This window comes from Caretta caretta, chromosome 10 (assembly GCF_965140235.1).
Source record: "Caretta caretta isolate rCarCar2 chromosome 10, rCarCar1.hap1, whole genome shotgun sequence".
Taxonomy (NCBI): domain Eukaryota; kingdom Metazoa; phylum Chordata; order Testudines; family Cheloniidae; genus Caretta; species Caretta caretta.
Genome location: NC_134215.1, coordinates 30,479,773 through 30,505,927, shown reverse-complemented (window position 1 = coordinate 30,505,927; position 26,155 = coordinate 30,479,773). Strand labels below are relative to the sequence as shown.

The window sequence follows — 26,155 nt, the reverse complement described above, 5'->3', positions numbered from 1 at the left end:
CAGCGGCCAGAGAGAAGCGGCGCTTTCCCCTTCAAAGCCTCGCTTCTCTCCGGCTGGCTTTGAAGGGGAAAGCGCCGCTTCTTTCCAGCCGCTGGCTGCGCAGCTGCCCCTGCTCCTCCACGGGCCAGAGGACTCAGGGCCGCCCCCCCCCCTCCGGCGGTGCTCCTCCTGCCGCGCTGCCCTTTTGCTCCGGCTGCACTCCTCCTGCTGCGCCCCCCAATCGATCGTCTTCCCCCCGTGCGCGCACCCCACTTTGGAGACCACTGCTTTAGAGCAACCTTTCCCGATGAGCGTACCCATTTCAGGAGTCTGATTTATCTTGCCTGCCATATCCTCCCAGTTTCACCTCACTTAAAACCTACTTGCTTACAAAATCAGACATAAAAATACAAAAGCGTCACAACACACTATTCCTGAAAAATTGCTTACTTTCTCATTTTTACCATATTATAAAATACATCAAATGAAAATAGCTATTGTACTTACATTTCAGTGTATAGTATATAGAGCTGTATAAACAAGTTGTATGTAACAAATGTTAGTTTGTACCGACATCGGTAGTGCTTTTTATGTAGACAGTTGTAAAACTAGGCAAATATCTAGATGAGTTGATGTAGCCCCTGAAAGAACTCTGTCCCTCTTGGGGTATGCGTACCCCTGGTTGAAAACCACTTGCTTTAGAGCATTTATTTTCTTTAAAATCAGAGAGGTAAACAAGGGCTATTACCGGAGCAATCCTGCAACAGCTTCTGGTTACAACTGACCCTGGCCAGATTCAAACCCATGATGTACAAATGAAAAGGGCTGCTTGTCACATTATCAATCTCCTAAGCCATGCTGTTAGCTACTGTACATTTTCTTAAGAGGGGCAGGGCAAATCTAATTCCCTCAAATAGCACAGCTCTTACCCCGCTTCCAGGATGTGTTATTGTTTTCTTCTTGCACTGGCTTTTGTTCCAGCTGCAACAGGGGATAACCTCATCCTGCAGAGCTGATCTCCCCTGCTTCGGGACTGGGAAAGGGGGTGAAGAGATTTGTTCAAAAGAGATTTCTTCCAGCAGGCCTAGATACATATTAATTTAGAAGCAAAGTGGAATGCCTGGAGTGAGTGTTTACATGCCAATACTCAGAGCTGGCCATCTACAGAAAAGAATATCAAATAAGTTATTCAATGACTATCGTTATGGAGCTAATCTAATACCACAAAATGTAGTTTAAATGAATTATTCAGTGAAAACAAGCATAACATTCAGAAAACACGTTCAGAACAGATTATTTGGCCAAGTTTGTTTAGAATACTCTCTCAGCCTCTTGCATAACATTCCTGGTGTCAGCTTCCGAAACAACTGAAAAGTTTTGGGGTGAGTTTACAGAAGCAGTCAGTTCTCTGCTGCATGCTATTAAAAAAAAAAAACTTGGCCTAGCTTTATTTTGGATGCCACCTCTAGCTATTAGTACATCACTGGAAAAGAGAGGGGAAAAAAGGTCAGGTTTGAAGATATGAAATGAGCCAGGTTGTTACTGCTTGAGTGTTTTGGAAGGGACTCATTGCAACTGCTTGCTCAGTGTTGTGGATTAATTTCCTCTCCATTAGATACTAGCAAAGAAGTTTGCTTTCATTACCCTGTTTTGTCTTGGACTTTCACTAAGAAGTTGAGGATACATCTGCAAAGAAAGAGATTCCAAGAGGCTGAGAGAGGTTTTCTTTAGTTAGTGAAATGGTGACTGTGTTTGACACTGTAACAAGACCAGGACACACCAACTCTAAGCGGCACTAGACCCTGCCAAAATAACATGCAAAATCTGCAGACATAAGTCCATTGCTACGCACAACACACATTTCAAGATCCGTGGATCCTACACATGCCTATCACAACATGTGGCGTACCTCATCCAGTGCACTTAATGCCTCAACAACAACTATGTGGATGAAACCAGATAATCACAAGGCTCATACAGGAAAACGATAAAAGACAAAAACACGCTGTCACCTGTGAGTGAACACTTTTCACAAAGAGATCGCTCTATATCTGACCTATCAGTCCTCATCCTCAAAGGAAATCTGCATAACACTTTCAAAAGACGAGTCTGGGAGCTTAAATTCATAACTTTTCTAGACACTAAAGCCACGTCTATACTAGCAAGCTTACAGTGGCACAGCTGTACTGATGTAGCTGTGCCTCTGTAAGATTGCTCATGTAGCCCCTTGACGCTGACGGGAGAGATCTCTCGTCGACATAATTAAACCACCTCCACCGAGTGGTGGTAGCTATGTCGGCAGGAGAGCATCTCCCAGCGACATTGGGCTGTCCACATCAGTGCTTCTGTCGGTGTAACTTATGTCGGTTAGGGGTGTATTTTTTTTACACCCTTGACAGACAACAGTTTTGCCAGCAAAAGTGCTAGTGTAGAGAAAGCCTAAGTACCTTTCCCAGACCTGAGGAAGAGCTCTGTGTAGCTCAGAAGCGTGTCTCTCTCACCAGCAGAAGTGGTCCAGTAAAAGATATTACCGACCCACCTTGTCTCATTATATTGATATTTAACATGCCAGATATTTGGGCATTTAAAGGAGGAGTATAATAATAGATTGGGCTGCACAATATGTGCTAGAAGAGTGCATTAGTACCCCTCCCACAGCTCCACCTTCTTCTGGGCTTAATATCCCTTGTCTTGTTCTGTGGGGGAGGGGGGCTTCATAGTTTTTCCTCAGGCAGCCTCTCCCCTCCAATCTCAGGTCCTTAGTTCTCACCTTATATAGACACCATTACATTTAAAAAGAGCCTTGTGTGAATGCAGAAGTGTAATGAACTAGTTACAGGCAGAACATCTTCCAGGCATGAGCAAGATTTGTTAGAATGAACCTTCCTCTACCATCTTCTATATCCTGAACTCTCCAGTTAAGAACTTTGATCCTTGAAGCTGTTTTCTTTCTGAATTTACAAAACCAATAAGTAAGATTGAACCCATCAGCCTTCATTGACCTAAGATGCACACCCATCCCTGCAGAGAACTAATATCCTTTCTAACTTCGTCACTGGAGCTTTTACAGTCAGAATTAGTGTTACTGCAGAGCTCCATCATACGGGGTCTGCACTTTCTTGGGATTCCTACCAGGCAGAGAGAAGTTTTAAAGCTTAATTCAGGCTAGTGTTTGAACTGCGGTACGAGTACGTGAAGGGCGGGGTGTGTGTGTTGGGGATAAGTTCCTAATGTGCATGGATACCAAACTGCATTATCTTCCCTTGGGAAAGTTTCTAAAACCAAACTGAAAAGCAGTTTCTTAGAGGTGATTAAAAGTGAAGGAATTTTAAGAGGCCTGGATTGTCTTGTCACTAGCTGCCGTTTACCATTTTTCATTTCTCCCAGCTTCCATGGTAACAGAAGTGAAATCCATTTCACCTGATTTGCAGCCACTTGCACATTCTGGCTCTCATTGTTGCACTGTTTAGGCTTCAAACATTGCAGGAGAACATTGTTTAAAAGCAACTGTTGGCACTGGACTGTTTTTTATTAGTATTGGCAGCACTGTTGCTTGGGCAGCACAGGACATGGCTTGCTAAGTCTGCCTGTTTATTGATCTTACAACCAAGCAAGGCTGAACGTTCTGAGAAATGCCATCACACAACTATTTTGTCTGACTTGCTGCCATCACTACTAGCTAAAAGGTAGCATCTCAGATGTGTAAGTAGCTCCTGTTTTATAGTACAGTTAAGTACAGGACTATACAACCCTATAGAAATCTTACTGCCCGGTTGCTGTAGGACATACCATAGAACTAATAAGAATCCTCAAGCATGGACAGTACTAGAAGCTCCTAAGGAAGTTGAGTCCGTTTGATCTCATGAATCAAGTTTGAAAATTTAAATTAACTCATGCTTACGGAGGGCTTTCTACTCTTGAAACGCTACAGTGGCGCCACTGTAGCGCTTCATTGTAGACATTACCTATGCCCATAGAAGGGGTTCTCCCATCAACAAAGGTAATCCACCTCCCCGAGAGGCCGTAGCTAGGTTGACAGAAGAATTCTTCCATTGATCTAGCACTGTCTACCCAGGGACTTAGGTTGGCTTAACTGCGCTGCTCAGGGGCATGCATTTTTCACAACCTACAACCTAGTTAAGTAGACCTAATTTTCTAATGTAGACCAGGCCTGAGACTTGGATTTACATGGCAACAAAAGTGTTCTAACATGGGACACACTCACTGCTCATGCAGATGGTCAGAGACAGGATGTGAAATGCTGCTCCATCCATTCCCCCTGCTCCTCCGACAGTATTATAATGGTGATAAAGCCTCCTAATCGAATTAGATATTGTCAGAAGCTCTCTAGAGATCTTGTAAGTTTAGAAGAGTGTTGATTGTGTTTCTGTGAGCTGCTTTAGTACTGGCCTCAGGGACTTCAGCACACAAACCACAGTGGCTGCTGTTTCAGCAGGGGCCATTTCACCAGAGTGGTAAACACACAGCAGTTTGAGAGCAGAGAACTTAATGCATTAGGGTTGCTTTCAAGGTTGGCTGCTTCTCTGCCCTGAAGAAGCTCATGTTGTCTGATGTCAGGAACATTAAGCAAACAGGAGCGTGACAAGGCTGTGAAGTCTTTAAAGTAAACTTATCAAATAAATTTTTGGTGCAAGATTTAGTGCTGGTGAGAGGGACCAGACGGACAGCTCTTTCTCTTCCCTACCATCCAAGCAACTTGGGACCCTGAATTAACTACAGCCTTATTTAGCCAAAGAACAGGTACAACATGGTCATCAGCAATACAAGATTCTCCATACTGCCAATCTCAACCCTGAGCTGGGGGCATCGTCTCCGGGCAAAAAAGAAAAAAAAAAAAAAGAAAGAAAAGTAGTTCTGACTCCATGAGCCATTCAATCTTTGGCTTCACTGCCAAGCCTGCTATCAAGGATCCCAGCTAGTGTCACGTCTGGTGGTAGTTTTAAGATGTTGGGTCTCATCCATCAGAAACTGCAATTCATTTTGATGAGCCACCCGTTGCAGTCATCAGCCTGCATTTGAGGTGAAAGGCTCAGCATGTGCCATTACCAATTCCTTAAGCGATCTATGTAAGCCCTGGTCTACACTAGGACTTTAGGTCGAATTTAGCAGCATTAAATTGATGTAAACTTGCACCCGTCCACACGATGAAGCCCTTTATTTCGACTTAAAGGGCTCTTAAAATCGATTTCCTTACTCCACCCCTGACAAGTGGATTAGCGCTTAAATCGGCCTTGCTGGCTCGAATTTGGGGTACTGTGGACACAATTCGACGGTATTGGCCTCCGGGAGCTATCCCAGAGCGCTCCATTGTGACCGCTCTGGACAGCACTCTCATCTCAGATGCACTGGCCAGGTAGACAGGAAAAGAACCGTGAACTTTTGAATCTCATTTCCTGTTTGGCCAGCATGGCAAGCTGCAGGTGACCATGCAGAGCTCATCTGCAGAGGTGACCATAATGGAGTCCCAGAATCGCAAAAGAGCTCCAGCATGGACTGAACGGGTGGTACAGGATCTGATCGCTGTATGGGGAGAGGAATCCGTGCTATCAGAACTCCGTTCCAGTTTTTGAAATGCCAAAACCTTTGTCAAAATCTCCCAGGGCATGAAGGACAGAGGCCATAACAGGGACCCGAAGCAGTGCCACGTGAAACTGAAGGAGCTGAGGCAAGCCTACCAGAAAACCAGAGAGGCGAACGGCCGCTCCGGGTCCGAGCCCCAAACATGCCGCTTCTATGATGAGCTGCATGCCATTTTAGGGGGTTCAGCCACCACTACCCCAGCTGTGTTGTTTGACTCCTTCAATGGAGATGGAGGCAATACGGAAGCAGGTTTTGGGGACGAAGAAGAAGAAGAAGAGGTTGTAGATAGCTCACAGCAAGCAAGCGGAGAAACCGGTTTTCCCGACAGCCAGGAACTGTTTCTCACCCTGGACCTGGAGCCAGTACCCCCCGAACCCACCCAAGGCTGCCTCCTGGACCCAGCAGGCGGAGAAGGGACCTCCGGTGAGTGTACCTTTTAAAATACTATTTCTGGGGAGGGCAGCCTTATTGCATCCTTCATGGTAGGACACTTTACCACTCCAGGCCAGTAACACGTACTCGGGAATCATTGTAGAACAAAGCATTGCAGTGTATGTTTGCTGGCGTTCAAACAACATCCGTTCTTTATCTCTTTGTGTTATCCTCAGGAGAGTGAGATATAATTCATGGTCACCTGGTTGAAATAGAGTGCTTTTCTTCAGGGGACACTCAGAGGAGCCCATTCCTGCTGGGCTGTTAGCCTGTGGCTAAACAGAAGCGTTCCCAGCTGTTAGCCACAGGGAGGGCGGAGGGGGTAGCCACGCGGTGGGGGGAAGCAAAACGCGACCTTGTAACGAAAGCACATGTGCTATGTATGTAATGTTAACAGCAAGGTTTACCCTGAAAGAGTGTAGCCACTGTTTTATAAAATGTGTCTTTTTAAATACCGCTGTCCCTTTTCTTTTCTCCACCAGCTGCATGTGTTTCAATGATCACAGGATCTTCTCCTTCCCAGAGGCTAGTGAAGCTTAGAAAGAAAAAAAAACGCACTCGAGATGAAATGTTCTGCGAGCTCATGCTGTCCTCCCACACTGACAGAGCACAGATGAATGCGTGGAGGCAAATAACGTCAGAGTGCAGGAAAGCACAAAATGACCGGGAGGAGAGGTGGCGGGCTGAAGACAGGGCTGAAGCTCAAATGTGGTGGCAGCATTTTGAAAGGAGGCAGGATTCAATGCTGAGGCTGCTGGAGGACCAAACCAGTATGCTCCAGTGTATGGTTGAGCTGCAGCAAAGGCAGCTGGAGCACAGACTGCCACTACAGCCCGTGTAACCAACCGCCCTCCTCCCCAAGTTCCATAGCCTCCACACCCAGACGCCCAAGAACGCGGTGGGGGGGCCACCGGCCAACCAGCCACTCCGCCACGGAGGATTGCCCAAAAAAAAGAAGGCTGGCATTCAATAAATTTTAAAGTTGTAAACTTTTATATGCTGTGTGGCATTTTCCTTCCCTCCTCCACCACCCATCCTGGGCTACCTTGGTAGTCATCCCCCTATTTGTGTGATGAATGAATAAAGAATGCATGAATGTGAAACAACAATGACTTTATTGCCTCTGCAAGCGGTGATCGAAGGGAGGAGGGGAGGGTGGTTAGCTTACAGGGAAGTAGAGTGAACCAAGGGGAGGGGGGTTTCATCAAGGAGAAACAAACAGAACTTTCACACCATAGCCTGGCCAGTCATGAAACTGGTTTTCAAAGCTTCTCTGATGCGTACCGTGCCCTCCTGTGCTCTTCTAACCGCCCTGGTGTCTGGCTGCGCGTAACCAGCAGCCAGGCGATTTGCCTCAACCTCCCACCCCGCCATAAACGTCTCCCCCTTACTCTCACAGATATTGTGGAGCACACAGCAAGCAGTAATAACAGTGGGAATATTGGTTTCGCTGAGGTCTAAGCGAGTCAGTAAACTGCGCCAGCGCGCCTTTAAACGTCCAAATGCACATTCTACCACCATTCTGCACTTGCTCAGCCTGTAGCTGAACAGCTCCTGACTACTGTCCAGGCTGCCTGTGTACGGCTTCATGAGCCATGGCATTAAGGGGTAGGCTGGGTCCCCAAGGATAACTATAGGCATTTCAACATCCCCAACAGTTATTTTCTGGTCTGGGAATAAAGTCCCTTCCTGCAGCTTTTGAAACAGACCAGAGTTCCTGAAGATGCGAGCGTCATGTACCTTTCCCGGCCATCCCACGTTGATGTTGGTGAAACGTCCCTTGTGATCCACCAGAGCTTGCAGCACTATTGAAAAGTACCCCTTGCGGTTTATGTACTCAGCGGCTTGGTGCTCCGGTGCCAAGATAGGGATATGGGTTCCGTCTATGGCCCCACCACAGTTAGGGAATCCCATTGCAGCAAAGCCATCCACTATGACCTGCACATTTCCCAGGGCCACTACCCTTGATATCAGCAGATCTTTCATTGCGTGGGCTACTTGCATCACAGCAGCCCCAACAGTAGATTTGCCCACTCCAAATTGATTCCCAACTGACCGGTAGCTGTCTGGCGTTGCAAGCTTCCACAGGGCTATTGCCACTCGCTTCTCAACTGTGAGGGCTGCTCTCATCTTGGTATTCATGCGCCTCAGGGCAGGGGAAAGCAAGTCACAAAGTTCCATGAAAGTGCCCTTACGCATGCGAAAGTTTCGCAGCCACTGGGAATCATCCCAGACCTGCAACACTATGCGGTCCCACCAGTCTGTGCTTGTTTCCCGAGCCCAGAATCGGCGTTCCACAGCATGAACCTGCCCCATTAGCACCATGATGCATGCATTGGCAGGGCCCATGCTTTCAGAGAAATCTGTGTCCATGTCCTGATCACTCACGTGACCGCGCTGACGTCGCCTCCTCGCCCGGTATCGCTTTGCCAGGTTCTGGTGCTGCATATACTGCTGGATAATGCGTGTGGTGTTTAACGTGCTCCTAATTGCCAAAGTGAGCTGAGCGGCCTCCATGCTTGCCTTGGTATGGCGTCCGCACAGAAAAAAGGCGCGGAACGATTGTCTGACGTTGCTCTGACGGAGGGAGGGGCGACTGATGACACGGCTTACAGGGTTGGCTTCAGGGAGCTAAAATCAACAAAGGGGGTGGCTTTACATCAAGGAGTATTTCAGGCAGGACTTCACAGAGGGTTCCAATAAGAAATGGTGCACCTAAGTTATCGTTCTTATTGGAACAAGGAGGTTAGCCTGGCCTCTGATTGATACCTGGCTAGATTTACCTCGCTGCACCTTCTCTGTGAGTGACTGGAGTGTGACCTAGAGGAATGAGTCCCCTAGACAGGAGAGGGGGGGAAAGCAAATGAGTACAAAACAAATCTGGTCTATTTCTTGTTTTGATCCACTCCATCTATCTTTTACATCTTTGGCTGGCAGCAGACGGTGCAGAAGGACTGCATGCCATCCACATCTCTTGCCTGCCCGGCAGAAGATGGTACAGTACGACTGCTAGCAAGCCATATCGCCTGCCTGCTCACCTTAAGACGGTTCAATAGGACTGACTGCAGGACTAAAGAGAATGACCTGTTCAAGTCACTCCAAATTTAGTCCCTGCGCCCATGTCTACCCAGGCGCTCCCAGCCGACGTGGCCAGGAGCACCTCGGACACAACGAGGATGGCTACCAGTCATACTGCACCATCTGCTGCCAGAAGGCAATGGGTTGCTGCTACTGTGTAGCAATGCCGTACCGTGTCTGCCAGCACCCAGGAGACATACGGTGACGGTTACCTGAGCGGGCTCCATGCTTGCCGTGGTATGGCGTCTGCACAGGTAACTCAGGAAAAAAGGCGCGAAATGATTGTCTGCCCTTGCTTTCACGGAGGAAGGGAGGGAAGGGGGGCCTGACAATATGTACCCAGAACCACCCGCGACAATGTTTTAGCCCCATCAGGCATTGGGATCTCAACCCAGAATTCCAATGGGCAGCGGAGACTGCGGGAACTGTGGGATAGCTATCCACAGTGCAACGCTCCGGAAGTCGACTCTAGCCTCGGAACTGTGGAAGCGCTCCGCCGAGTTAATGCACTTTATGCACTTAGAGCATTTTCTGTGGGGACACACACACTCGAATATATAAAACCGATTTCTAAAAAACCGACTTCTATAAATTCGACCTTATTCCGTAGTGTAGACATACCCTAAGACTGAAACAATGTAACTGGATGTAACGCCGAAGCCTATGTCAGCACAGTCAGCTTGCAGCAACATTAGCAGCTACAGATAGGGTGGAGGGTTCTTTTTGTTCAGAACCTCACTAGGTTGAGTCATCACTGGGATTCAGTCTGTTACCGGATAATTGTTATGTGTTCAGCCATGTTGACTTTACAAATTACACCTCTGCAGTGTACAGCTATGGTAAGGCATGTAGCTATGCCATGCCAAGAAACCCAGACCATCATATCATCAGAGATAACTCAACCAAACACCACCCTTACTCTAGAGCAGCGGTTCCCAAACTATGGGGCAGGCCTCCAAAGGGAGGCCTGGGAATGTGTCAGTGGAGGTGTGAGCTGTGCGCCTTTTTTTCAAAATTTTTTTTGAAGAGCTCTGGCTGTCAGCCCCAGGTGGCTGGGGCTCATGCAGAAGGGCCATGCACACCCAGGAGGCAGGGATAAAGAGGACAGTTGGACCCCTGCTACCCTGGGGCTGACAGCTGGAACCCCGTCATGCGGCCTCGGGCTCTTCTCCCCACCGCCCCCACTTCATTCCTTCACTGGGAGGCCGCCCAGGCTCAGGCTCTCCTCCCCCCGACCCCCACCTGGAGGCAGCAGGGCTCCAGTTGTCAGCTGCAGGGAGACAGCAGCAGTGCAGAAGTAAGTCTGGCAATGGGGCACTAAGTCTGCTATGAAAAGTGATGACATATCACTTTTCACATTGCCACCCTTACTTCTGTGCTGCTGCTGGTATGGCGCTGCCTTCAGAGCTGGGTGCCTAGCCAGCAGCTGCAGCTCTCTGCTCTGCCTTCAGAGCAGAGTGGTGGTATATGTACTTGGGCGGGGGGGGCGGGAGGGGGGAAGGAGGGGAATAAACTACAGACACAAAGAAAGAGGGCCTCATCAAATAAGTTTGAGAACGACTGCTCTAGGGCTACATTTTCATGCAACAATTTCATTGGTTATGGGGGAGATTGCACAGAAGGTGCATTACCTCATCCAACTGCCAGTCACACAAATCAATACAAATCTCCCAGCACAGCCTCCAGGCACAAATCACCATAACCAGCATACACAATAACCCCAAATACACACAGCCCCTCATCACAATACACACCCTCATTTGGCACCCACCTGAATCAACACAAATCTCCCAGCACAATACCACCTCCACAAAAAACAATTATCCAAAACGTGTATTTTCTCTGCAGCACACCCCCCTCATTCATCACCTGCACAAATTCACACAACTCTTCCTAGCACAAAACTCACAAATCAGCACAATAACCCCAAACATCATTCTTAAGCCTAGAACGTCTGCTGAGTCAGTGTGAAGTGATGAAAGCAGCTACCAGCATGGCTGAAAGCCCTTTTTGTTTAGAATACCATCGTGTTCAGACATCACTGGGATTCAGTCTTGTTACCATCACATTTTTAAAGTTCTCTTTTTTAAGCACATGAATTTACAAATGACACTCATGCAATAGCAAAGGCTTTCAGCTACTACCTTAGCAATAAGGAACGGTGACAATGTCAGAATTCAAATTGTCAGAGCACTTTGCAGCTTCCTCTCTAGATTGTAAGCTCTTCAGTTAAAAGATCTTATCTTCATAGCTTGCCTGGAAAACCCCTCACCATTTATGCCACATAAATAATAAATGTGACTTAAAAAAAAGCATATTCTGGATGAAGGAAATTCTAGATGGCTGGGAACAGTTGCAGTGCCAGCCTCCCATGGGTCTGCAGAAGCTCTGTATTTAGGAGCCACTAGAGAAATAATTGCTGCACCAGGACAGTTTTGTATTTATTATTCCTATTCAAGGCCTCAGTCCCACAATTAACTCCATGTGAGCAGACCTTTGCACTTGCAGGGCCCGAGTGACTTCACTGGGATTCCACAAAGGCGCAGGGGTCAGCTCATGGCAGGATCAGGGTTCTACATGACAGTTGTGCCAGCTGAGCTAGGTGAGGTATAGGACAGCTTGTTACAATCTGCGTATGGAACGGAGAGTGACAGAGGATGGACTTGAGATGGCCTTAGAAACAGCTATGAGAACACTGTGTTACCAAGAAGGGTTTTATTTTCTTTCGCCAGTAGCTTTGTTAATTGCACAAAAAAATTTTGTTTTGCCATTTAAACATTATCACACATCCTATTCTGAATGACAAACGTTAATTAAAAACAAGGCAAAAAAATAAAAATTCACAATCTTAATTACCTATAGGATCTGTCATTGAGGAAACAAAAGGAAACTGCTTTTCTTTACAAGCTGTTCACAAGTGTCACATTTTCTTCTTAAAAAGGAGGGAGTCAAAAAATAAAGCAAATTGCTAAAACAGAAATCCGCATAAAAAGGAACTTTACAGAATTGCCAACAATATTAAGACAACATTGACTAGCCAGTTTCATTATAGCATCTCTCAATCCACAGCTTCCCCCCTTCCCACCCGTGGATATCTCAGGCCTGCAAACAGAATGGGATTCGTGTTCAGAGACTAGACATAGATAAATACAAGAATCCAAGTGAAACCAACTCCTGGGCCAGAACCTGAAATGGCATCTGAAACAGTCCACTTTTTGCCATTTCCTTCCCTCCCCCATGCTTCATATCTATTTCAGAGTGCTCTCTCTGCTCCCTTGTGTATCAATAATGGTACAGTCCTGCCGGAAACACCACACCCTCCAGCAGATCTGTATCCATCTAGCTAGAGAGCTGCAGTTAGACTTTTACAGGATAAATTACAGTGTTTTGCTGCTCTGCCCTGCCACTCCCATGTACATTCTGATCCCGTTTGAGAACATGACTGTTTCTGACAAAACAAACATGCAGCAGTGCAGTGACCTGGGAACTATTTTCCTCTGTATAATTCTTTGAATTCACTATAGAACACGGATCACAAGACTTAAGAGCTCCCTTCTCCCCAGCTGGTTCCAGAGTATAATGCAGGGAGATCCTTGACTACACTGGCTCAGATCCATTCATCCTAAATTTATTCCAAGAGGTTTCTGCAGGGACGTTATAAAAGCCTTCCATTGTACCAGCTCAGATACCAAGTGTCCCTAACAGACACACCTTGGAGTATAAATTCTAAGATCCATCTCCTGCACACTGAAGAGGTGAGTAACTTTCCCCACATAAGCTGTGCACCATTTTACAACTGTGATGCATTTAACCAAGGATTCTGAATGCTGACTGTGGATTTATTGTGGTTGTAAAGTGTGCATACAAGATGTCAAAAGCAGACTGATAGGTAATAGCAGGTAAGGTTACATGTACATTTAACGTAGGATACTAGGTGAAGGATGACTGGTTTTCATGAGTAGACATGTATATAATATAAGATTGTTCACAAACACAGTAATGGGTAATCAGGCCAAGTGATGTCTAACAGGATCTCTTGCTACAGGGAGATGCTTACTATAGGAGGGGATATGTAATACAGTGTTCGCTCACAAACAGTAATGGGTCATCAGAAGAGGTGAAGTATTTAAGACATAAGTCACAGCTACAGCTTGAGGGAGGAGTTGGATGTTATATTCCATAAAGGATACCCGATACGTTCCCATTTCTTAATGAACTAAACCCACAACTTTATAGATCCCATTGCAGGCAAGGCATCTGCTTCAACTAAAGCAATCCCAAGCCACAGGATCATCAGAGGGTTTTCCTAAATAACAATGCCGCCCCTAAACAGCCCTTAATAAAGAAGGGGGCAACAATGCCAAGGTGGACTCCAAGGCTGTTTGTTCTTAGCCAATGCAACGAAAAGGATCTGATGGTAAAGGACAAGCAGCCCTTAAGGACCTAACAGAACACAGCCTGCTCTGCATTTGCTTTCTTTTCCACTTCAGAATTCCAGCATAAAGGAGTCAAGAGTGTTACCCAACCTAAGGAGGTGGGGGAGTGATCTCAGCCAAGAAAGCTGGTTCCTGGTGTTTTACTAACCTTTTCATTCTCTGAGTCCAAAATGCAAGAACCCTCCTTAAAGGCTAATACTGAGAAAATTAAAATGACAAAGTTCTGTGTTTTTACATACTCAGGCATTGTTTGGACTCTGGCTTTCTCCACCTTCGGCACTAAAAATTTTTCTGTGTTTTTGTGACTTCACTTCTGCAGTTCAGCTCCAACACTTCTAGGCTCAAGTTCAGCAGCACTTTAGGCTCCCATTATATTTACGAGGCCTGCCTTAAACTTGGGATCGTGCCAAGCAGTCACAACTGCAGCAAAAGAGATATGCTATGCTAGTGTGGTGCCCATAATAGCAACACTCAGCATTTGTATGTGAAATTTTACATTTTCAAAGTTCACTAATCAATCCTCACAACATCCCTGTGAGGTAGGTTAATATCAAGCTCATTTTTACAGATGTGGAAACGGAGGCAAAGAGCTAAAATGACTACCTGAAGGCCACAGATGAAGAGCATGGACTGGAACTGTGGGACTTCCTACCTCTTGGCCCTATGATCATTCCTCTAAGCCCATTCTGTCAGATTCATGACTCTACTTGGGATATTGCCGGAACCCAAGAAGCGTTAGTAAATAACTGTTAGGAAAAAGTGGAGGTTGCAGATGATTTTAAAAAATCCACATAAAATAAGGGTAGGAAAAACCTTGAGGTTTGTTCCTCCACCAAGAGAAAAAATTCTGGCTCAATTTTAATCTTTGAATTTTTACTTATGATTTTTTTAAGCAAACCCCTATAAATCTTTTAACACTGTTTATAGGGATGAGGAGCTGTGATTAGCCTTTTAGGAGGCTGTGTTTATATCATGGTCTCTCATCCACCATGGCCTGTGGTTCCTAAGCTAGAGTTATCTGTAGAGGAGAAGCCATGAATAATACAGCTTGCTCTTCCCATCAGTATGAGGAGCTCATTCATCAAGGTGCTGGGGGACCAGACAGTGTTGCATGCAGCCTACATACAGCCCCATCAACTTACAGAACTGCCCTTGGGAGGTGCTTTGTTCTATAGCAGTGGGTGATGAGCAGGAGCAATTCTCACACCCTCCCCCCCCACTGGGATTTAGGGTTGTACTGATATTCACAGGTAGATGGGATGTATTACAACTGTCCCTCGATGCAGAGAGGCCAATGCATATGTTACCCATGGGAAAGGAGAGAAGCAATTGTTAGAAACAGCATCTCGGACAAGCATACAGAGGAGAAATAAAAAGCCAAGCAGCAGATTTCTGGCTGAATTGCCTCAGAGCTTCTGAACCAGCCGCCACCATTCTGTTCCGTGACTGTCAGTGCATGGCATGGATGTTCTAATCAGATTGCAATAATCCGAGCCCCCTCCTCCCCCTTGTGCCACCAGGGGAAGGCTCACTGCAGCAGCTGCCCTTGTGGCAGATCTCAACAAAGTTTGTGTATAAAAGGAAATGGAGAGACAGAGATGGACTGGTCCAGAGTTAAAACCCAGTATCATCATAATATTAATTAATAATCATGGTATTAACAGTAAGAATGGTGCAGCCTAGTGGATGTAGGCCCTGTACACAGCAGACATATCGTTGTCTGATTGGTCCAATGCTTTTGCTCGTTTGTATACCTGGAGGAGAGAAAGGGGCAAGGATCAGTTACACTTTTCCCTGGAAGTCTGCATCTAGCAGAACTACTAAGTAGCCATCACTAACCAGAGCACTGCACACATTGAACTGGGCAATTAGTACAACACAGAATAGAACACACAGATCTTGCAGAAGCACTTTAAGTGTCACTTTCTCTGGGCACATATAATCTGTAAAATTCCCATCAAACCTATCTCCCCAAGTCTCCATCTAATCCATCATACTATAAGATATACACCAATCCCTGCTACCTTGTCTCAAGGCAGCCTTCCCTCCTAGATTTTCCCCCTTGTTGAGAAGCAGCCCCTCCCTACCCAACACAAGACTCCAGTTCTGTCTTGCAGGAGACAGGTCCACACACTAAGTTGAAATGCCGAGTGTCTTACCTCATTGGCTGCAGCTGCCATGGGAGTTGGGTGGTTGACGGAATCACCTAGTGCAATGGCTAATCTAAGATCCTTCTGGATGTATTTCAGGTAGAAGTCAGGTTTAAAGTTTCCTTGTAGGATATCTGTAAAGAGAGGCCAAAAATCAGACTATAAATCAACCCTAAAAATACCTCAGTGGCATGCAATTCAACATAAATCTTCACTTCCCCATCCCCAACTCCCAAGATGCTCCTTCCCTATTCCCCACCCTGTCCCTTCTTCCAGTCACATACAACACAACAAACAACTTCACTACCACAACTGTCGAACTGAACCCAAACTTCCAACAGTTCCTAGGGCAGATTTCCATCCATTTCATTTGTCACCTTGCCCAGTGAACTCCTTAATACCAGTCCTAAGGAGACACTGGCTGCAGGTGAGAGAATTGGTGCTGTGTCTCTGAAGCCCTTACCATGCTGGGATACAGAATTCAACCTTTCACATCAAGTGTGACAAAGGGGACAGCAAGAGAAAGTTCCCAGCACCATAGGCTGATAGCAAAAGGGACGTTTACTTTTCCCCCTTCATCTCTGCCTACAGCTGCTAGGTTAAAGCAATAACCATGGCCTATGACAAAACAAGAGGGAAATTTACTTTGGCACTTCTGATCCAGGAAGATGCTGGCAAGTTGTCCCTGATTGAGGATATCCAGAAGAGTTTGCTGGGACTGACCAGTCACTTGAGCCAGGGTCAGTCCTTCTGCTATCGTAGCCATGAAGCTACCTTGGACCATGTTCACAATCAGCATCATCTTGGCAGCATTGCCTACTTCACCTGTGAAAGAGACATACCATTGGACGTTCCTCTGTAGCAAGGCAGGCTCCCTGTATACATGACATTAGCAATCCTAGACACTCCACAAGACCCACCCAGCCTTAGTAGCTTTCCCTTCCCCCAGTCTTACAGATTGCTGACCCTTAGGGCCACTGTCTTGAGGGAGAAGGAAGAAACTTACCGTGATGAAAAGTATGGTTTGAACTAAAAACCTTCATGCAGCCCTAGTTATAAACCTCACCCTAAACATGGTTCCGATTCCAGTGTTTCAAACAGGAGCTTCAGCCAACTTCAGAACCCCCAACCCAATTCTAGACAGACATGTACCTGTCCAGTTTCTTGTACTACCTCATGAGAGAGAGAGAGGAGACAACCAGCTGATATGCTCAACCTCTTACCAGTGGTCTGCAAAGAGGATATATGTCCCCCTCAGACTCCTTGCTGGAAATCCTGCTCCTTGCATTGACTGAGAAACTGCAAGGCCCCTGGTGTTTCAATTACCTAGAAAAAAAGAGGTCTTCCCCATTGCTTGGAAACAGCTACTGCAGTCCTCATATAAACCCCTATCTCCAGCTGCTAAGATCACCAGCATCCCATCATTAGACAGCTGTTGATTTCCTGAGACTGGTGCTTCCAAGAAGCGACCACCCCTGGATACTATCACCTGGAAACAAAGAGAACATACTCTGTTTAGCTATGCACAAACAGAACAGACACATGCTGTGTACGCAACAGGGCAAACAAAAACACCATGCAGGGTGCTTCTAGCACTAGGTACAGAAGCATAAAGCAAAGTAAATTGTCTATACATACAGATAAGATGAAGAACAGAAATGCTGCAGAATACAAAATAGCATACAACACAGAGTACTGCAAAAGGTACCCTAGCCCAGGAACTTGCCTTAGCCATGTACTCGTACCTCTGTTCACATTTCCCCATCCCACAAAGGTGGACTAGAGGACTATACATTTCAGTATCTGAAAACTATGTGACTGTGTCACATGCCGCTGGAAAAGTCTAAGGAATTTGGGACAACACTGAAAGTGTATATTATCTAGGGGTGGGAGTGAAGAAGAGGTGCTAGAAAGGAGTTGGTTGAATAGAAAATGACTCCATGGACTCTGCCCTTGTTCATGACAACTATTATTTGCAGATGTGTTTATTTCACTGGCACCATCCTAAATTAGGAGAGGCACAAGGACGGGGGCTTGGAAGTCAAGAGGATGGAAATATCCTGGCATTTAAGTCCATAGAACAGTTTCTTTTAAATTTTACTTTGACTGCCCATGAAAGTGAGAGTGCAGGCCCAGGACCACAGGCCTCTGACAGATCTTCTAGTGACTTTCTGGACTTTTGTTCCTGACAGGAGCATGTTAGTTCATAGCACATCCGCAGTCTGAATTTACCAATTCACCAACAGACATGACCTTACATTTCACCAATTTAAATTTTGTGCGCTATTGTACTGCCCAGTCCTCCTGCTTTTAGGCCTGGACCAAAGCCAGTTTCAGGACAAAGGCATATGGACTTGAGAGGTCAAGGTAGGAAACCAAAGTTTCTGCTGGAAGTGGTTGAAACCTTGCTTCCCTCAGATACAAATATCTGGGTCTCCCTTGATGTAAATATTTTTAAGACCAGGCACATGAAGGAGCTTCCTTCCCATGCCCTGGAGTATTTAACAACAAACCAAGGAATAGCCAGATTATGTATATTGAGCAAATAGAGGAAAACTTACTAGCCACCAATAAGACTCCCAAACCTCTTCTCTCCCCCTCCACCAAAGCTGCTACTGTGAAAGTTACTATGGAGGATAGGAACTCTCTCAGGAACTGGAGTTTGGTCACTTGACAGCACAGAACTGAAATTATACAGTTTGTTGTACATAATCATTTGAGCAAACCGCTTCTGATTTTGTTAACTGGATATCACTTGACAAGTTACTTTATTTCATTCTTTCTGAGCTTGCACTTTCCCTAGAAGAGTCCTGGATATCTCCCAGTACTGCAACAAACAAGAGTTAACCTCCTGACACAAGAAAAATTCCACAGCAGTGAATGTCAGATGTTTAGTCCAAGGCAATTACCTGTGCCAGTTCTGTGACAGTATCGGCGTCCACAGTCGACATATCCACATAGCACTTCCCTGGGCGGATACCCTGCAATACCCCACTTGGGCCAAGTACCAGCTGTGGGAATAGACAAGGGGTAAAGCAATAGAGTGTCTGCAAAGAAACTCAAATCCTTCAATGTCAGCAGTTAAAACAAACCTGACTCTACAGTGCCAGTCTTCTGGAAGGGTTCCAGAAATGTTCATGCTCTCAGTGTAATTTTAAATAAATATGTGTACAGAATACAGCAATGTTTTTGTTCGAAAAATTATTACTGTGCTGTCTGGCAACTGGAATGACCCTGACTAATGTGTTCAGTGGAACCAGGAACCTGTATTCCGTGACTGTCCAAAGGGTTTGGGTAGGGCAGGACAAGTCAGGACTCTAACATGCAGTCCGGTTAGGAAAGAGAGATAATCCTTACATCCTTTGCCGCCTTTGGATCTGATACGCAGGCGAAGGTGATGTCACAGGTCGAGACCACCTCAGCGGGGGTTCTTCCCAGCCGTGCCCCCTCCTGGATGAACAAATCACACTGCAAAAGTCACAGATCCAAACGTAAGGAGCAGGAAGCACAAAGCAACAGGTCCTCTAAGCCAATGGTCTCCGAAGTGGGGTGCACGCACCCCAGGGGGTGCACAAGACGATCGATTGGGGGGCACAGCAAGAGGAGCACTGCCGGAGCAAAAGGGCAGAGTGGCAGGAGGAGCACCGCCGGAGGAAAAAGAAAGAAAAAGGGGGCGGCCCTGAGACCCCGGCCCATGGAGGAGCAGGGGCAGCTGCGCAGCCAGCGGCCGGAAAGAAGCGGCACTTTCCCCTTCAAAGCTGGCCAGAGAGAAGCGGCACTTTGAAGGGGAAAGCGCAGCTGCCCCTGCTCCTCCTGAGTCCTCTGGCCTGTGCTCTCAGGGCCGCATTCCGAGAGGGGCTTTAGAGCTGCAGGCCAGGGCCCCGCGGTCCCCTTAGCCCAGAGCCCTGAAGCCCCTGTGTTCCAGGTGCCCTGCCTGCCGGGGGCGGGGCAGCTCCCAGAATCGTGGCCATGGGGGTGATGCTGCGCTGCGCAGAGCCACCTACACACCCCCTGCACCAAACAGGAGCTGCCCCAGGTAAGTGCTCTGCGCCTCCTGCCTGCCCCAGCCCTGAGCCTCTTCCTGCACCCCACCCTGAGCGCCCTCCCACACCCTAACTCCCTCCCAGACCCCGCACCCCACCCTGAGCGCCCTCCCACACCCTAACTCCCTCCCAGACCCCGCACCCCACCCTGAGTGCCCTCCCACACCCTAACTCCCTCCCAGACCCCGCACCCCACCCTGAGCGCCCGCTGTATCAAAGTGTTAAACCAAGATTTTCAAAAATAATAAAGCACATTCGATCACATTGCTCTCACTAAAAATTATTAATAATTCTTTTTAAAGAGAGCAAAAAGGTTTTTTGTACCGTTAATAAAAAAAAATTAAAAATATTGTTTATTTCATCTATCTCGTTTTTTAATTTCTATTTTTTGTGTTTTATAATTTACACAATATAGTAGTACATGTATATAATTTATACATAAATAAATATACATATATTGGGGGTGCATGCTCAAAAATGTTTTACTGATAGGGGTGCGCGATCAAAAAAGTTTGGAGACCACTGCTCTAAGCCACTGCCGTAACACACACTCTAACCATTGTGCCCAGACTGATGTGAGACAGACCTGGCGTCTTAGCAGAAGGACAGACCACTATGGAGACTCTGACTTCACAATTCCTGAACCCCAGGAGGCAGGGACAGAGTACAAGAGAAGGAAAATATTCTGAGAATATGTAAAGGGGGAGGGCGGAGTGCATCCTGTGAGAAGTCATAGAAGATTTGGATACTCCAAAGTTTGAGGGAAGGGGAGAAAATGCTGGAAGATGACTGTCAAATGGCACCTCCTGTTTTGTCAGCAGGAATATCCACAGTACTGAGAACAATGTGGGGTTTAATTTATTAGACTGTCTGCTTCTCCAGCTGGTCAGCCTTCTGCCACTGTCTGTGTTTGGGGGGAGGAGGGGGGGCGTGTTGTCTCATCATCCATACGAAAAATGGCCACACTATTTTGTGCGCATGTGTGTGTGTGTGTGTATATCACTCTATGCCATGATCTAATGAAAAAAGTACATTACACACACACCCCTCAGTATTCATAAACACTTTAAAGAATCTAAATCCTAGCCTGGAACTCCTCTGCCACCTTGCTAGAGCATTATGAATTGTGCTGAACATCAAATGATTCCTGTTGCCAAAGACAGTAATTTCTCTCCACACTCAGACACCAGTGTCACACTGATGCAGTTCTTTTGGGATCAAAATATTGTGTAGTGTTTTCTTCCCCACTGGCCACCAAAAGAGGAGGAGAGAAGGGAAATAGTACATTGGATACTATGAACTAACATTATATGGCCAATCAGCTGTTCTTGAATTAGTTTCTGATGATGAAACCTGGAAAACTACCTCAGCCTCATCGTAGCAGTTCAGGTTCTCAAGATGAAGCTGTTGTTCCACCTTAGCACAACAGGGTGCCAGGGTGGAGTCTCTCATCCGAATAGCACATCTCTCACAGAGTGAACTTGCTTAAACCTTTCTTGGCTGTCCAGCTCCACACCATGACCAGTGTGGCTGTTCTAGCTGAATACAATAACCCAATGACATTATGCATTCCACTCCTCCAAGCATGTGCACACATTTCTGGAAGTTAAGGCACTTAAACAGGTCCCACTGTGAAAGACTCCACCCCACACCTTCTCATGGACACACTTACCTTCTCAGCAGTCCGGTTCCATACAGTGACCGTGTGCCCCATTTTTAGTAAGTTCGAGACAATGCCACTTCCCATCAGGCCGAGACCCAGAAATCCTATCCTGGGGAAAAGAGACACACATCAGTGAAGAAAAGGGAACACACAGAGACAATAGATGTCAGATTGATGCCACTGAAAATACTGTAGAGCACATGACAGAGGTCCAACACACGAGGAACTTGTGCCACCGCACTCACAGATAGAAGAACAACATTTTTAAGAAGCCACCTGTTTCCAAAGGCAGAGTTCACGCTGATATGAAGAGCAAGCTGGTACTCAAGGGAGCACAAGGAAACAATGAGACCATATTGGCAGTGATCTCAGCATACCAGCTGCCTAATGGTTGTCAAGATTTTTATCGTCATCATGCAAAAGTTCCTTCCCTATTACTCCACACTAGGAACTTCTTTGCAGCTATGGCTCCAGGGATCCTGTATATATCATGCCAGTTTGCTGCAAAATGACAGATGGTAGTAGGAGACCCTGAAATACTAAGTAAGAGTGGATCTAAATTACACTTCAGAGTTTACCATCCCCCATGATGTAGCATTTCTGAATGCTAATTTGAACAAAGCCATTTCAGATGCATTTCAGTTTCAGCTTTACATCTGCCCTTTGGTTCACAGCTGGTTGTATGTGCTGCTTTTGAAGCAAACCAACATATAAGGGTTGGAATGAGTCACTCTAGTTCCTTCAGCAACAGGACTTGCCCATTTCCATTCCTCACAGCTGAAGAGACTTTATCTTTATCTCGCTTCAGGGAAAGGGTTTTACCTGAATAATTTCATCTTTACTTTGGGTCCCCTTGAGTAAGGCTGAAAACTGACATCCCCAGAGAAAGAACCGATCTAACGGAAAACAGACCAGAGCCTGATCTGCATTTGAACAGGACAGAAGTCACAGAGTGAAACAGGAAGCCCCGCTCTGGCTCCTGTCACTCTAGAAAGGAGAAGGGGAACATTAGAAGAAACCAGAAGGCTCACGTGCTCCTGTGAGGTGGGAGAAAGCGCCGCCCTCTTCCTCTTGCATTCTAGCTGCTTGAGCTAGTGAGCAAACAAACCTGGTTTTCTGCCAGACATTACTGGAGACATTTTATCTTTGCGGCCCACACTGCATTCAGAAGCGCTGATCTGTGTAATATTCTGTCATGTCACACACTGCAAATGTGTGTCAGGGTCAGACAAAACCCAATCCCCTATGAGCATCCTGAAGGCCTCTTGCTGAGCTATTCCATGGTGCAGCATCCCCACTCTCATGTGTGGCTGTTTCCCATGAATAGGAGTCTCACACAGGGACAGTATATGGTTCAGAAACAGTGGGGGAGGGATGGGAAGGTTTATTTATTCTAAATGACAGGATGGTCAATTGCTGTTTGCAGTGTTGTAGCCATGCTGGTCTCAGGATATCAGAGAGACAAGGTGGGTGAAGTAGTATCTTTTACTGGACCAACTTTATTGGTGGAAAGGACAAGCTCTCGAGCTCACAGAGCTCTTCTTCAGGTCCGGGGAAGGTAACTCTGAAGCCTGAAAGCTTGTTCCTTCCACCAACACAAGTTGGTCCAATAAACGATATTACCTCACCCACCTTGTCTCTCTCAGCAGAGCCAATGGCTGCTTCCCCAGATCCACCTGAAAGAGGAAGGGGGTGGAGGAAGAGAAAGAGAGCTGAGTGGCAAAAAGGGAGAGAAGGCAGATTCTTGGAACACATGGGGGCCTTACTTTTTGTCAGTAGGAGTGATGCTGCCATTAACTGCTGTGCTGTCTGCTGCCTGGATGGAGGTGGATCCTGTTTCCTGTGAAGACAAGCCACAAGATATTCTTACTTTAGCAGAACTGCCAGACCTCAACACAATAAGAGTAAGACAACGGGACAGTTTGCCTTACCTCTTCACACACCTTCAGCTTCTTAGTGATTGCCTGATAGCAGACAGTTGGCTATATGAAGAGGAGAAAAACACATTTAGGGAAAGGGCTGGGTGCTCTCGTGCTTTATCCTGCCCTGTACAGAAGAAACTGACCATATGCTTGGTACAAAGGAAAAAGAGGCAACTCATCCCCACGCTATCATCTGCAATGCAGGAAAAGACGGCCACCCTCCTCCCCATGAGAGAAAATAAAGCCCAGAACTTTCCTGCAATGCAGGGTACCAAAATCCCTAAAGTTCTTACTCAGGCTGTTCACCCTCTCTTCTAGGTACTACACGCTCCTATGCGACAATCCACACCAATGGAAGGTGGAGGCCCTGAGTATAGGGGACTTACCTGTTCACACATTTGACACTGCAGAAGATGGAGACCCCTAAACCCTTTTCCCCCAGAGGATGCAGACTAGTATCCTGCAGAACACCCTGCTTCACACCTACACTCAGTGTGTCACTGATGGCTGGAAAAGCAGAATCCTTATTAGTAAGGGAGAAGGTGAGGGGGATTTAACAAATGGATTGTGATAAAGGCTTCAGACTCATTTAGATTAAAGATAAGAACCTGTTAGAATCTGCAGCTATCTGCTCTTAATCCAGCTGTCTCTGCCCAGATCCCTACCTGGATACAAACCCACTTCATTTATTTGACCTTCTCTTTAATCTCGATCTTCACTGCCTGATGATAAAAATCCCACATGGCAACCTGTCTTTCTTGGCATTAGTTGACTGCATTTCCCAGGGACAAGAAGGTTCAATGTAATGCTCTCCTTCCTATTCCACTCATTATTCAGGACCTGAATCACCAAGCTCTACCCAGATGAAAGAACTAGTAGATCAATCATCCCAGAAGACAAGAACAATGGATTACTTGACACAGGAAATACCATCTCTTACGTGATAGTATCAACATGGGGAATTCACTGCAGCTGATGGTCAGAGTCAAATCATGTGGCTAGATAACTTTTTATTGCCTGTAAAATTTGTAGTTATAAATGCTAAAATAAAGTTCACCTAAGTCCAAAGGTTAGGGAGTGAGAGGACCACTATAGGGGTGCGATAGAGTTTCATAGCTGTAGCTCCAAATGCACAGCACTGGACAACTGGCTATTGTGCATTCTGTCTGAAGCATCAGACATTAGACCCTGCAGAAGGCAGGAGGCTTAGCTAGATGGACCAGCTGTTTGAGCCAGTCTGCCAAAACCTATGTTACTATGGCTCACCTTCTCTGTCTGGCTGAGCAAGAAGTGATGGAAATGTGGGTCACCATCATTCACAGGCTGCAATCAGAAAAGCACAGGCTGAGAAACATCACCAGAGATTTACTGAGCAACCTCAGCATTGATTCCCCTGTTCTCCCAGACGGACGGCAGCATTTCCCAGTTTAAGAAACCTGATAAATTGCTTCCCTTTCTCTGCCTGCCTACTTTAGGACCTCTGACAGAGTAATTCCCAACTCAGGGAACATGTGGGAAACAGGAAATCATGGGAGGGGAATGAAAGATTGAGAATATGGCTGAATTATATTAAGAATGAGGTGGCATACCAGCCAGTCTAGAATCCTGGTCAGAAGAGATACACAAATGCTATTTGTTTAAAGCATGTCAAATTAGAAAGACTAGGAAGATTAAATTTGAGACTACACTCAGCAGATGATCTTCCATACTATATGTTCTACAACATCTAAGCCCCATGGGGCACAATCATGCGACTTCCTAGCACTTCCCAGTTTAAACTGGGATTTTATCAAGAACAGTTTTGGTGGTTTAAAGGAAGACAGGAAAAAATCATTTAAAAGGTAACTGCTTACCTGTGCTGCTAATGATAGCAGAGTTAAAACTAAAAGGATGTTAAACTGGAAGTGTTGGCATACTGTGTGACTGCTGACAAATAACCATGTAGAAAATATACAGACAAGATACACAGACCCAGAGGAAGGGAACTGGCTAACTAAGGAACAAAGCTTGCTCATTTATACATCAGCTCCCCTGAACACTGACTGGCTGACTCAGTTACATTTCAGTATCATAAAAAAAGCTAGCTGTCCTTTCCACCTCATATAGGAGCAAGAAAGATCTATGAATATTATTAGAGCCTAGGAAAATGTGAGACTCAAATGCACTGTCCCCAGCATATCCACTCCTATAAGGGTAACTCTAGCTCCTAAATCACTTCTGATGCAAAGAAAGCTAAGAGTTTAATTACCTCACTTACACCTGGTGGCCACTTAAATCCTGCCACTGTTCCAGTCATCACTCTCTTCACTGTACTGGACTCAGGGATCGTGAGGTCCTGAGGAGAGACAAGGAGGGTGATAAAGACTGTGACTGATGGAGTCCCAAGGGTTGACCATGTAGTGTTGGCTTTTATGACATACAAACAAGACAATTTTTGAAGAGCATCATGAAATACTTTTCATTTCACAGGCCTTTGGGAAATCCCTCCCCAAAGAAGGTCACACTGCACCATGCATTGCATTGTCAGTGTAAGACTAGTCCAGTAGTGGGCAAGATGAAGGAGAGTAGGAATCACTGACACAGGGAGTTTCACAGAGTTATGATTTCAGGAGAAATCCCACTGTACCTAGGAGGAATGCATATATTTACACAAATGGAAAACAAAGTTGGAAAGAACTGAACACCCCCTACTCCAGCATTTCCCCAAATGTGAGGCCCATCCCTCAGAGTGGGTGGGGGGTGTGTGAGAGAGAGCGAGCTAATCAGGGCACGGGGATGTTGTCACAGACTTCTTAATTGTTCTCCAGATTCTCAGCTTTCATTTCTTTAAAAATTAGTCTCTGCTATAGAT

General features: G+C 46.1%; 1 protein-coding gene across 6 annotated transcripts in view; it reads right to left on the bottom strand.

The window, feature by feature from the left end:
* Positions 1–11,790: 11,790 nt before the first annotated feature.
* GLYR1 (glyoxylate reductase 1 homolog) overlaps positions 11,791–26,155 on the bottom strand; it is a 33,205-nt gene continuing 18,840 nt past the window's right edge. For 2 of the 6 annotated variants that reach the window (XM_048866458.2, XM_048866464.2), the window contains 11 exons: positions 25,553–25,639; positions 24,571–24,627; positions 23,314–23,364; positions 23,149–23,222; positions 21,392–21,491; positions 19,034–19,144; positions 18,586–18,687; positions 17,003–17,165; positions 16,322–16,501; positions 15,686–15,810; positions 11,791–15,280 (listed from right to left, as the gene is read on the bottom strand). In XM_048866458.2, the coding sequence (XP_048722415.1) occupies positions 15,206–15,280; positions 15,686–15,810; positions 16,322–16,501; positions 17,003–17,165; positions 18,586–18,687; positions 19,034–19,144; positions 21,392–21,491; positions 23,149–23,222; positions 23,314–23,364; positions 24,571–24,627; positions 25,553–25,639 (1,125 nt within the window). In that variant the 3' untranslated portion in view covers positions 11,791–15,205. The remainder of the gene's footprint in view (positions 15,281–15,685; positions 15,811–16,321; positions 16,502–17,002; positions 17,166–18,585; positions 18,688–19,033; positions 19,145–21,391; positions 21,492–23,148; positions 23,223–23,313; positions 23,365–24,570; positions 24,628–25,552; positions 25,640–26,155) is intronic. The other 4 variants (XM_075132805.1, XM_075132806.1, XM_048866460.2 and 1 more) reach the window with 4 other exon arrangements.